The sequence below is a fragment of the Salmo salar genome, chromosome ssa19 (assembly GCF_905237065.1).
Source record: "Salmo salar chromosome ssa19, Ssal_v3.1, whole genome shotgun sequence".
In the NCBI taxonomy this organism is placed as follows: Eukaryota; Metazoa; Chordata; class Actinopteri; order Salmoniformes; family Salmonidae; genus Salmo; species Salmo salar.
The window spans coordinates 57213991-57227629 of record NC_059460.1 but is presented as its reverse complement, the minus strand read 5'-3'; the positions used below and the strand labels follow the sequence as shown (position 1 = coordinate 57227629).

General features: G+C 40.9%; 2 protein-coding genes across 2 annotated transcripts in view; both read left to right on the top strand.

Moving 5' to 3' along the window:
• wdr90 (WD repeat domain 90) overlaps positions 1 to 886 on the top strand; it is a 50520-nt gene extending 49634 nt beyond the window's left edge. Inside the window, exon 42 of the mRNA XM_014158909.2 lies at positions 157 to 886. Within this exon, the coding sequence (XP_014014384.2) occupies positions 157 to 314 (158 nt within the window). The 3' untranslated portion in view covers positions 315 to 886. The remainder of the gene's footprint in view (positions 1 to 156) is intronic.
• Positions 887 to 4142: 3256 nt separating this feature from the next.
• LOC106579377 (adhesion G protein-coupled receptor E5) lies at positions 4143 to 13015 on the top strand. Its single transcript, XM_014159216.2, has 11 exons — positions 4143 to 4237; positions 4460 to 4549; positions 9774 to 9905; positions 10175 to 10312; positions 10504 to 10547; positions 10668 to 10781; positions 10888 to 11047; positions 11208 to 11330; positions 11640 to 11794; positions 12223 to 12384; positions 12543 to 13015. The coding sequence occupies exons 1-11, from the start codon at positions 4207 to 4209 to the stop codon at positions 12690 to 12692; spliced, it is 1299 nt and encodes a 432-aa protein (XP_014014691.1). The 5' UTR covers positions 4143 to 4206; the 3' UTR covers positions 12693 to 13015.
• The last annotated feature ends 624 nt before the right edge of the window (positions 13016 to 13639 follow it).

The following is a 13639-nucleotide window of genomic DNA, read 5'->3' as shown; positions in this document are numbered from 1 at the left end:
AATTTACAATGCAGCATCAGTTTGACAAATCACCAGCATGTGTGTCTCTGCACAGTTCTGTGCGCAATGATACATTCTGTGTGTATGTAAATAGGTTGCATGAAGCTGCTGTGTGTTTTGTCTCTCTCTCTCTCTCTCTCTCTCTCTCTCTCTCAGAGCGAGTGCTGAAGCTCATCAAATCATCCAGCGGTAGGTTCCAGGACTTCCTCCACCACAGTGACTCTTTGCAGACCTGTCGATTCTCCCCCTCAGGGAAACTCCTCTTTACCGTTGCCTACAATGAGATCCTGCTGTGGGAGGTGCAGGGCCTTTAGAACAAGATAGACCACTATATATTAGTAGACTGAACTATATTATTAAAGGACAATCAGGGGAGGATCTACTGTATAGACCCAAGCTTTCACCATTGGTCCTAGTTAGTATGGATTTCTAGATTGACATGAGGTGTTGGTCATGTCGGTTAATTGAAACACTGCTCTCCTGTCTGCATCAACCCTTGGTTGGTTGTAGGTTAAAAGTCCTCAATACTCACGCACGCAAGTGCCTCAGTTCAACTGACGAAGGAAATTGAATAATTGATCATTTTGTTTACTTTAGTCATTTTAATTCTGAGGTTTTTATCAGTCCTGTAAATTACTTTTTATATTTGAAGAAAATATTTTATTTATATGGGAGCCTCTTTTGTCTGTTCAGTGGTTTTACACTTGATGGGAGGGATTTTTGTTTTGCATTTTATGTTCTTAAAATTACAATATGCTATGTCCATCAGCCAATACGGTCATTCAGTCTAAATTATGCACTTAAATGTTTTGTCCATCAATGTTCCACACTTGTATATATTATTTCAACAAAGAAATTTCAATAAAGGTTGTCACCTCAAATTAAACCCTAAATTGTCTCATTAATGTAATTGTTTTTTGTGATGCAATTGCAAGGTAAGTATATTTCCACAAATTTTCATTTCACCTTTATTTAACAAGGTAGGCTAGTTGAGAACAAGTTCTCATTTGCAACTGCGACCTGGCCAAGATAAAGCAAAGCAGTTCGACACATACAACAACACAGAGTAACACATGGAATAAACAAACATACAGTCAATAATACAGAAAAAGTCTATATACAGCATGTGCAAATGAGGTAGGATAAGGGAGATAAGGCAATAAATGGTACATAGTGGTGAAGTAATAACAATATAGCAATTAAACACTGGAATGGTAGATGTGCAGAAGATGAATGTGCAAGTAGAGATACTGGTGTGCAAAGGAGCAAGATAAATACAGTTTGGGGATGAGGTAGTTGGATGGGCTATTTACAGATGGGCTATGTGCAGTGATCTGTGAGCTGCTCTGACAGCTGGTGCTTAAAGCTAGTGAGGGAGGTAAGAGGCTTCTATGATTTTTTTTTGCAGTTCGTTCCAGTCATTGGCAGCAGAGAACTGGCGGCCAAAGGAAGAATTGGCTTTAGGGGTGACCAGTGAGATATACCTGCTGGAGCGCGTGCTACGGTTGGTTGCTACTATGGTGACCAGTGAGCTGAGATAAGGCGGGGCTTTATCAAGCAGAGACTTGTAGATCTGGAGCCAGTGGATTTGGCGACGAGTATGAAGCGAGGGCCAGCCAACAAGAGCATACAGGTCGCTGTGGTGGGTAGTATATGGGGCTTTGGTGACAAAACGGATGGCACTGTGATAGACTGCATCCAATTTGTTGAGTAGAGTGTTGGAGGCTATTTTGTAAATGACATTGCCGAAGTCAAGTATCGGTAGGATAGTCAGTTTTACGAGGGTATGTTTGGAAGCATGAGTGAAGGATGCTTTGTTGCGAAATAGGAAGCCGATTCTAGATTTAATTTTGGATTGGAGATGCTTAATGTGAGTCTGGAAGGACAGTTTACAGTCTAACCAGACACCTAGGTATTTGTAGTTATCCACATATTCTAAGTCAGAACCGTCCTGAGTAGTGATGCTGGACGGGCGGGCAGGTGCGGGCAGCGATTGGTTGAAGATCATGCATTTAGTTTTACTTGCATTTAAGAGCAGTTGGAGGCCACGGAAGGAGAGTTATATGGCATTGAAGCTCGTCTGGAGGTTAGTTAACACATTGTCCAAAGAAGGGCCAGAGGTATACAGAATGGTGTTATCTGCGTAGAGATGGATCAGAGAATCACCAACAGCAAGAGCAACATCATTGATGTATACAGAGAAGAGAGTCGGCCTGAAAATTGAACCCTGTGGCACCCCCAGAGGTCCGGACAACAGGCCCTCCGATTTGACACACTGAACTCTATCAGAGAAGTAGTTGGTGAACCAGGCGACGCAATCGTTTGAGAAACCAAGGCTGTCGAGTCTGCCAATAAGAATGTGGTGATTGACATTGTCGAAAGCCTTGGCCAGGTCGATGAATACGGCTGCACAGTAATGTCTCTTATCGATGGCGGTTATGATATCGTTTAGGACCTTGAGCGTGGCTGAGGTGCACCCATGACCAGCTCTGAATCCAGATTGCATAGCGGAGAAGGTACGGTGGGATTCGAAGTGGTCGGTAATCTGTTTGAAGACCTTAGAAACACAGGGTAGGGTAGGATAGATATAGGTCTGTAGCAGTTTGGGTCTAGAGTGTCTTTCCCCCCCAATCTATGGGAATCTCAGACGATACGAGAGGTTGAACAGGCTAGTAATAGGGGTTGCAACAATTTCGGCAGATAATTTTACAAAGAGAGGGTCCAGATTGTCTAGCCCGGCTGATTTGTAGGGGCCCAGATTTTGCAGCTCTTTCAGAACATCAGCTATCTGGATTTGGGTGAAGGAGAAATGGGGAGGCTTGGGTGAGTTGCTGTGGGGGGTGGAGGGCTGTTTATCAGGGTAGGGGTAGCCAGGTGGAAAGCATGGCCAGCCGTAGAAAAATGCTTATTGAAATTCTCAATTATAGTTGATTTATCGGTGGTGACATTGTTTCCTAGCCTCAGTGCAATGGGCAGCTGGGAGGAGGGCTCTTATTCTCCATGAACTTTAGTGTCCCAGAACTTTTTTGAGTTTGTGCTACAGGATGCAAATTTCTGCTTGAAAAAGCTAGCATTAGCTTTCCTAACTGCCTGTGTATATTTGTTCCTAACTTCCCTGAAAAGTTGCATATCACGGGGGCTATTCAATACTAATGCAGAACGCCACAGGATGTTTTTGTGCTGGTCAAGGGCAGTCAGGTCTGGACAGAACCAAGGGCTATATCTGTTCCTGGTTAAAAAAAAATTGAATGGGGCATGCTTATTTAAGATGGTAAGGAATGCACTTTTAAAGAATAACCAGGCATCCTCTACTGACGGGATGAGGTCAATATCCTTCCAGGATACCCGGGCCAGGTTGATTAGAAAGGCCTGCTCGCAGAAGTGTTTTAGGGAGCATTTGACAGTGATGAGGGGTGGTAGTTTGACCGCAGACCCTTTACAGATGCAGGGAATGAGGTAGTGATCGCTGAGATCTTGGTTGAAGACAGCAGAGGTATATTTGGAGGGCAAGTTGGTTAGGATGATATCTATGAGGGTGCCCGTGTTTACGGATTTGGGGTTGTACCTGGTGGGTTCATTGATAATTTGTGTGAGATTGAGGGCATCAAGCTTAGATTGTAATGTTATGTCATCAAATGAAATTCTGACTTTGGTTGAGCTGAGGGGGCATTGAATTGCAAGTATTTAGACAGCTATGTACCGGAAGCTGCATTATCGCTCGCTATCTAGTGTGACGTGCATTTAGCCAGTACTGAGAAATTCTGTTTTTGTTTATTGAATGTGTCATTCTGATTACACAACAAGGTTTGGGATGATGCATAGTTTTGCAAGTAGTTTTTTTTGTTTTATTTAGAAAAAAATGAGAGAGAAGAATGCATCTTTTAGTGGTTGATTTTGTATTCCTTAAGCAGGGTGACACGCTAAAGCTCTTAATGTTTGTGATGTCTTTGACTGGATTTTTTTTTTACCCATTATCTCTTTCCCCATCACTGATAGAGTAAATGAGGAGGTGTAGATGATGATGAGAAGAACTGCTATAGTGACTTCCCTTTTCTACTTCAAGATGAAATCTCTTCAGATGACGGTGTTGAGAAAAGTGATAAAAGGGAGACATTTGCAGAGAGAGAATAATGTGACCGTGTTGAAGTACTACTCTGTCAGTTACACGGCACGCACAGTTAATCAACAAAACAAACTGCCTTTGTAATGGGAGTGAATTTATGCTTCTGGATTCTTGGTGAGTTAGCTCATTTCTCCATGGTAGTGGAGGGCCTTCCAACTGTAGGAGGTTTTAGTTGCCTGAAATAAAGATGAGGGCATCTCATAGATTGAGAGACTATCTGTTTGTTTGTAATTTGACACTTCCCAATGGCATGACTGCACTGGTCTAAAGGATATGCTTGCATGTATATAGAGGCATCATTTGTTTATGTCTGATATTTCTATTTTTTTCCTACAGGTCTCTACCTGGCCCTACCTTTGGAAGGGATTTATCCTCCACTCTGTCAAACAGGGTATAAGATTACTATGATTGGAAGTGGCTGTTATGGTAAGATCAACTGATTTACCCTGGTGATGAAAAAGATCACTGTGTTTTAATGGCAAGTGTAGACAGCAGGGTATTGCTTATTTCATCTCTATCTGTTGCCTTTTACAGGTTCACATCTAGGATAAGAAGTTTAGAATTCAGACTTACCAAGAGGTTAGAGTGAGAATGATGGTGTCTTAAAGAATGCATTCACTGTTCATTAGCCGAAACTGTTCTCTATTCTCACTCATTTCAAGCCAACCAACTAACTGACTGACTAATACCTAAGATCTGTCCTAACCTCAAATACTTATTTGGTGTTCTGTAGATACAGATGAGTGTGTGGAAGATCCCTCCGTCTGTGGGAACCATTCTACTTGCTTCAACACCCTTGGTAGTTACCACTGTCGGTGTCATCCTGGGTTTGAATCTAGGATCACTTATTTCACTTCCGCAGATGGATGTACAGGTCAATGCTGTGTTATTAAGATTGACTCTGATGTTATTAATAATAACTAATAATAGCTTTAATTCCTTACCACTAATATGGATAAAACGGGATAATTAAAAGCTACCACTGTCAGTTTTAAAATAATGATAATGTTGTAGCATACATTAGGGTCTGAAATTATTGACACCCTTGATAAAGATTTAGCAAAAAATAAATACATAATTCAAATACTGAGCTATATCGTATGCTCAGAAATGTTGGGAAATTATAGGATTTTATACTAATACAATTGCTCAGAGAAGGAGATTTTGTTAAACAAGTAATTCTATTTTTTCCCTCAAAGGTAGGGGTAAAAATTGACACCTGTTTTCAATACCTCACCTTGCAAGGATAACGGCACTGAGCCTTTTTCTAAAATGTTTGGAGTTGTGGAACAGATTGGGAGGGATCTTAGACCATTCCTGCATACAGAATCCTTCTAGATCCTTGATATCATGTGTCTGCGCTTATGGACTGTCCTCTTCAATTGAAACCACAGGTTTTCAATGGGTTTCAAGTCCAGAGAGTGAGATGGCTATTCCAAAAAATATATATTTTTGGCCAATTAGACATTTCTTTGTGGATTTTGATGTGTGCTTGGGGTTTATTGTCTTGGTGGCAGATCCACTTATGGCCAAGTTTCAGCCTCCTGACAGAGGCAACCCGTTTTTTGGTTAAATTACTTGGTACTGGATAAAGTTCATGATGCCATTGACCTTAACAAGGGCCTCAGGATCAGTGGACTTGCACTACAGTGGTGGTTTTGGTGTGGAAATGACAATGCATTAGCAGAAAAGAACCCCTTTCACCTACTATAAAATATGGTGGTGGATCCTTGATGTTATGGGGCTATTTTGCTTCCACTGGTCCTAGAGCCCTTGTTAATTTTTTGGCCAAAAACCTGGTTGCCTCTGCCAGGAGGCTGAAACTTGGCCGCAAGTGGATCTTCCAGCAAAACAATAACCCCAAGCACAAATCAAAATCCACAAAGAAATAGTTAATTGTCCACAAAATAAAAATGTCTAACCCATTGAAAACTTGTGGTTTAAATTGAAGAGGACAGTCCATAAGCGCAGTTAAAAGATATATCAAGTATCTGGAAGGATTCTGTATGGAAGAATGGTCTAAGATCCCTAAAATGCCGCTATCCTCACAAGGTGAGGTATTGAAAGGTACTGAAAATAGGGGTGTCAATCATTTTGAGCCTAACTTTTTAAAGATTTTTATTGTATTACTTGTTAACCTCTAAAAGTCTAAGCCTTTGGCAAAACAGACAGTTGAAAACCTTATGATTTTATTTTCGGACTATCTGTCCTATATCTAAGACATATAAGTAACCTCAGGAATATAACAAATCTATCTATTTCATTAGTGCTTAGTTGGTGAGTCATATCCTCATTGGATGAAGGAATTTTGGTCTTAATCAACTATTCCTAAATATCCATTGTAATCATTATGTTACTGACCAGGAATATTTAATAACATCCTCTGCTTTACGAAAGTATTCACACCCCTTTACGTTTTACACATTTTGTTGTTACAGCCGGATTTTAAAATTGATTCAATTTAGATTTTTTTTTGTCACTGGCCTACAGACAATACCCCATAATGTCAAAGTTTTACAACTTAATAAAAAATGAAAGCTGAAATGTCTTAAATCGGTAAGTATTCAACCCCTTTGTATTGGCAATACTAAATGTGCTTAACAAGTCACATAATAATTTGCATGGACTGACTCTGTGTGTAATAATAGTGTTTAACATGATGTTTAATGACTACCTCATCTCTGTACCCCACACATTCAATTATCTGTAAGGTCCCTCAGTTGAGCAGTGAATTCAAACAGATTCAACCACAATGTCCAGGGAGATTTTCCAATGCCTCACAAAGAAGGCCACCTATTGGTAGATGGGTACAAATAAAAAAAGCTGACATTGAATATCGCTTTTAGCATGGTGAAGTTATTAATTACACTTTCAATATTGTATCAATATACCCAGTCACTACAAAGATACAGGCATCATTCCTAACTCCGTTGCCAGAGAAGAAGGAAACCGCTCAGGGATTTCACCATGAGGCCAATGGTGACTTTAAAACAGTTACAGTTTAATGGCTGTGATCTGAGGATGGATCAACAACATTTTATTTACTCCACAATACTAACCTAATTGACAGAGTGAAAAGAAGGAAGCCTGTACGGAATAAAAAATAATTAAAGGCAAGTAATACTGCAAAAAATGTGGCAAAGCAAATACATTTGGTCCTGAATACAAAGTGTTATGTTTGGGGTAAATCCGATACAACACATTACTGAGTACCGCTCTCCATATTTTCAAGCATAGTGGTGGCTGCATCAAGTTATGGGTATGCTTGTAATCATTAAGGACTGAGGAGTTTTCAGGGTAAAAAATCAACTGAATGGAACTAAGCTAAGTCAAATCCTGGGGTGAAACCTGGTTGTCTGCTTTCCACCAGACACTGGGAAATTAATTAACCTTTCAGCAGGACAATAACCTAAAACACAAGGCCAAATCTACACTGGAGTTGTTTACCAAGATGACGGTGAATGTTCCTAAGTGGCCGAGACAGTTTTGACTTAAATCGACTTAAAATGGCAAGACCTGAAAATGGTTGTCTAGCAATGATCAACAACCAATTTGACAGAGCTTGAAGAAGTTTGAAAAGAATAATGGGCAAATGTTGCTCAATCCTGGTGTGGAAATTTCTTAGACTTACCCAGAAGACTTACAGCTGTAATCGCTGCCAAAGGGGATTCTACAAAGTATTGACTCAGGTGTAAATACTTAAGTAAATAAGATGTATTTCATTTTCAATGAATTAGCAAATTAAATAGTTTTCCCCCTCAATCTACACCCAATACACAATAATTACAAAGCAAAAAATATATGTATATTTTTTTAGCAAATTTATATATTAAAAAAAAACAGATCCTCTCAAGCTCTGTCAGGTTGGATGGGGAACGTCGCTCCACTGTTATTTTGAGGTTTCTCCAGAGATGTTCGATCGGGTTCAAGTCCGGACTCTGGCTGGGCCACTCAAGCACATTTGGAGACTTGTCCCGAAGCCACTCCTGCGTTGTCTTGGCTGTGTGCTTAGGGTCGTTGTCCTGTTGGAAGGTGAACCTTCGCCCCAGTCTGAGGTCCTGAGCGCTCTGGAGCAGATTTTTATCAAGGATCTCTCTGTACTTTGCTCTGTTCATCTTGACTGGTCTCCCAGTCCCTGCCGCTGAAACATCCCCACTGTAGTGGAAATTCTAATCAATAATGAGGAGACCCAACACTCTTGAGTGATGTGCCGAGAGCTCTGACATACAAATATATTTTATAGCAAAGATACACCCTCTTAGTCTACATGACAAACAACAGATGTGTGGAATGGGTCAAAAGGTGAGACTTGATATATGAGAAAGGAGTATTCCCCAGCCAGATAGCATTTACTGTGAAGACTGGTCTTATTGTATAGAAACCAGAGTTTGACCCCTAAGAAAAGGTTCCTCTCATTATTATTATTATTATCAATTTCCGAGCCATCTCTCCCTGGTACAAACACCAACTCATTCTATGATTGATTTTTAGCACCAAACCATTCATAAATAAATTGTCAGCGTTTAAGCATCAGAGGCTCCTCTCAGTTCACACAGACACATGAGAAAGTATTAATAGTAACCTATTCTATTGCATAAAACAACCATTTGATGCATAAACAGTATTAAACAATCTTATAATTTGGCTATCACACACGACCATGCTTCACGTAGGGATGGTGCCAGGTTTCCTCCAGACGTGACGATTGGCATTCAGGCCAAAGAGTTCAATGTTGGTTTCATCAGACCAGAGAACCTTGTTTCTCATGGTCTGAGAGTCCTTTAGGTGCCTTTTGGCAAACTCCAAGCGAGCTGTTGTTCATTTTACTGAGGAGTGGCTTTTGCCTGGCCACTCTACCATAAAGGCCTGATTGGTGGAATGCTGCAGAGATGGTTGTCCTTCTGGAAGGTTCTCCCATCGCCACAGAGGAACTCTGGATCTCTGTCAGAGTGACCATCGGGTTCTTAGTTACCTCCCTGACCAAGGCCCTTCTCCCATGATTGTTCAGTTTAGCAGGGCAGCCAGCTCTAATAAGAGTCTTGGTGGTTCCAAACTTCTTCCATTTAAGAATGATGGAGGCCACTGTGTTCTTGGAGACCTTCAATGGTGCAGACATTTTTTGGTACCCTTCCCCTAGATCTGTGCCTCGACAAAATCCTGTCTCGGAGTTCTACGGACAATTCCTTTGCCCTCATGGCTTGGTTTTTGCTCTGACATGCACCGTCAACTGTGGGACCTTATATAGAATGGTGTGTGCCTTTCCAAATCATGTCCAATCAATTGGATTTACCACAGGTGGACTCCAATCAAGTTGTAGAAACATCCCAAGGTCGATCAATGAAAACAGGATGCCCCTGAGCTCAATTTTGAGTCTCATAGCAAAGGGTCTGAATACTTATGCAAATAAGGTATTTCTGTTTAGTTTTTTCCACTTTGTCATTATAGGGTACTGTGTGTAGATTTAATTTAATCTCTTTTAGAATAAGGCTGTAATGTATTATTTTTTGGGGGGGGTCAAGGGGTCTGAATACTTTCCAAATGCACTGTATATACAGACAATTGCAATGTTGTATTTTTTTGGTACTCTCCCATTTTCATCACATACACTTTCATCATCATCTCTCTCCCCACCATTTCTTTTTACTATCAGACATTGATGAGTGTGGTGAGGACAGACATATTTGTGGGGCGTGGGGAACCTGTCACAACATGAAGGGAAGCTACTGGTGCAGTTGTCTCCAGGGATTCCATCAGGATGGCAACATAAGTTCTAAGTGTGTAGGTGAGAGAAACACCATTCTCCTTGGGTCAATGTGTTCTGTGTAAGGTTAAGTTGTGGTACCGGTGAGGTAGTCACTTTACCTAACAGTACCGCAAAAATAATAAATGCATTGACCGAAATTATTTGAAACGTCTTATCCACATTGTGTTTCGGATATTGTGTCTTTAGTATCACTCTGTCAGGTCAGTGTCCGACACATCCATGTTGTCATCGTCTTTCTTATTCCCCCACTTCCTTTCTCTCTCTCTCTCTCTCACTCACACTCACAGACGTAAATGAGTGTATAGGGCCTGGGAACAAATACCCCTGTGGCGAGAATGGAACCTGCTTCAATCTGGAGGGCAGCTACAGGTGTCATTGCACCCCTGGATTCACTACCTACGGCAACAACCAAACTAAGTGTCAAGGTGAGAGAAATGCTTGTTCTACCTTTTCATTTTCTGCTGACCTCAATTGTCTTCGCTTGTGACCACTGATCTTGAGGCCATCTGTTGAAACCTCCACCCAGCCTACCAGTTTCACAATCACGATGACCGGCCTGATACATTATGTTGTATTTTACAAACTGAGGTCATCTACATTCATGGTTTTCCTTTAGAGCTGAATTGTGACCCTTATGCAACTCAGAGTACACCTGAACAGGTAAATTCTTCCTCTTTTTAAATGATTATTTTCTCAAGTACTTTTCTTCATCTTGATTATTCACCATATTCTTCTCATTTATCCTTCTCTCTCTTTCTGTGTACTTTCTGTCTCTCTCAGACTCTACCAGGTTTTGACAGCCTCTTGTCTCTCTTGAGAAACAACTGTTTGGTGTTGAGTAACTCCTCTGGGTTGGCTGGAGCTACAGAAAAGACTGGAGAGGCGCTTTTGACAGTATGTTGCCTCCCTGAGCTACACACACACACGCACACACAAGCGCGCACACGCACGCACACACACGCACGTTACATCATGTCTCTGTTGTCTGTCTTTTCTAAAGGTACTGGCCAATGTCACTGATGTTCTTCAACTCCAGTCCAATGGTCAAGGTGGTAACAGCGGTAAAGTGACTACACTACTGAGGACAGTAGAAAACTCTATCAGACTGATTGCTCCACAGCTGAGAGAAAATGTGAGCAGGATAAATACAAGCCATACAGGTAACACTTATACTGAAAACACATTTAGTGATCACTTTAACCTCACCGGTACCACAACTTAACCTTACACAGAACATATTGACCACTAAGTGACGACTTGTTCTTTCAATAATGGTGATTTCTACTCAGTATACATTTTTGTCCCTATGTTAAAAAACAGAGGTAGAAGTTGTGGTGAGGAGGGACAGGACACCACCCCGAGGACCAGTCAGACTAACCAATGAAAACATCCAACTTGACACCACCTGGGAGACGGCGATCGGAGATGACACGAATTACCCAGGTACAGTCCCACTCAGCTGCAGTGGCATTGGCCTTCTTAAAAAAACTAATTGGGAGTTTCTGAGTGACAAATATTTACTGACATTTCTATAAGTTTCTTTATTTTATATCTTGTAGGATTTGTGTGGAGGCTTTTGTGTTTTGTGCAGGGCTTATTATACTGTATATAGGGCATATTTTGTGTACCATGTGTGTTTTATTTTAGGTTGATGGGTTTGTATACTTGATGATTTGTGAATTGGTTTTGTTTTATATTGTTTGTGTTTCTGTATGTTTTAAGTGGATTGGTTTTGTGTTATGTTGTTTGCAGGATTTGGGTTTGCCATTTTGCTCAGCTACAAGAGTCTGCAGACTTTGACCAACAGCTCTGAGCAGCTCTCCTCCAGAGTGGTGACTGTATCTGTTAGCAACCCCAATACAACAAACCTGTCTGAACCTATCATTCTCACCTTCAATCACTTGAAGGTAACAATTGTGTTTCTCAAAAGGCTGACTGACAGTTACAGTGATAGTTCACTTCTTTCGCTTATCTTTGACTTCCCTAGACTGTGATTGTTTGCTCCAAACAGTTTTTTACATTTCTATAGCTGGTCTCCTAGCTACAATTTTTGGGGAATGTAGCAATGCTAGTGGAAATGGATTGTGTCCATTAGCGGTGTGTTCAAAATCATGGGGAAAGAGCTCGGTGTGGTCTACATCCCCATGCTTTTGAATGCACTACTAATGGATACAAAAATGCTAGCCAGATTATTCTGGATTTCACTTCAAAATAAAGTGAACTATCTCTTTAAAACAGGTTTTATTAGACATAAAAAAAAATGTTAACAGATATGCACGCAGTAGACCCTAGCTGTTCATAAAATGATATGAGTCTCATCTCCTCTGTGCTCCAGTCCAGTGATGCGAATACCACCTGTGTTTATTGGTCAGAGGATGGTGAGGGGGCGTGGTCAATCCAGGGCTGCACCTCAGTGATGTCCAACTCCACCCAAACTGTGTGCTCCTGCACCCATCTCAGCAGCTTTGCCCTGCTCAGGGGAATCCAAGAGAATAAGGTGATACACAACAACACAGTAGAACTGCTAAGAGGGAGAAGGGTCTTATATCTGTGAGAAGGTCTTTTTGCCTTCAAACTCACACCCCAAGCAGACCTTCCTTGGGGCAGTAGTATGGTCTGTGTTTGATTCTTTTTATTCCGCATTGACATTGACAGAAATGCGGACAGTTGCCGTTGGTGATGTGGGTGGGCGCTTCCGTGGCGCTGGCTTGTGCGGTCCTATCCCTGCTCATGACCCTGTGGTGTCGCTTTATCAGCAAAAAGCGCAATGGAGGGAGCCAACCAGAACAGCATTTTAAACTCTAAAGCACCTCAATTTAGACGGCAGGGATTTCTAAAATCTCTCTTTCCTGTGTTTTGTATATAATCCTACCCTATGTCAATTTATTGTAAAATAACTGTTTAGACTGTGAACGAACCGTTAGAAAATGTAAATATGAAGTTTCAGTTTCAACCTCAGTCAATTGATGAAAAATGATTTCATGAAATATATGTATTTAGATATTAGAGATTAGTGATTGTTCTCAATTCCCATCAATGTCAATTTACTTTTTCTCTGTTCAATTGGAGACGAGCTTACCATACAGTATTATTGTACAAGTTTAAATAGAAGCTCTGTTGTAATCAAAGGAAGGATGTACATGTTTGTTCTTGAAAGACTGAACACACACCTTTACGCTCACTGTGTATACTGTACACGTAGAAGGGACAAACTGCACATGCATACCTACATTACATACATACCGTTATGTGGCCTATGATCGGCGACCTGGAGACCTGTTCAAGTGCTTCAGGCAGATTTCATGAAAACATGAAACGAGGAGAACAAAACATGAGTTAAACAGCAAACCTCTACAATATTTCAGGCTTTCCAAGTAGGAAAGCTCATCAAGTCCATCAGCTGCAGCTTCCTAAAACCTGGCTTTCCTGAAACTGGTAGGTGAGGAACAGACAGTCCAGGTTGAGTTTCTGTTTTGGTTAGAATGTCAGAGAATGAAAAGCATCTTTAAAAGGTCCTGAACAGTCAAAATCATGTTTATCATCAAATTGGATGACTTGGATTAAACCCTATCAGAGTATGACAAATGACTGTCGCTGGTACATTGATAAAGTTAGATCATAAAGTGACTTGCTTCCTCCTTTATGTCAAAATCTTGAATTCAGGAATCCAGATACTATTTGCTTATTGGGGATCGGTGAAACATCACATTTAGCCGCTCATTTTAATACACCAATAGTAACGTCTTATTCTC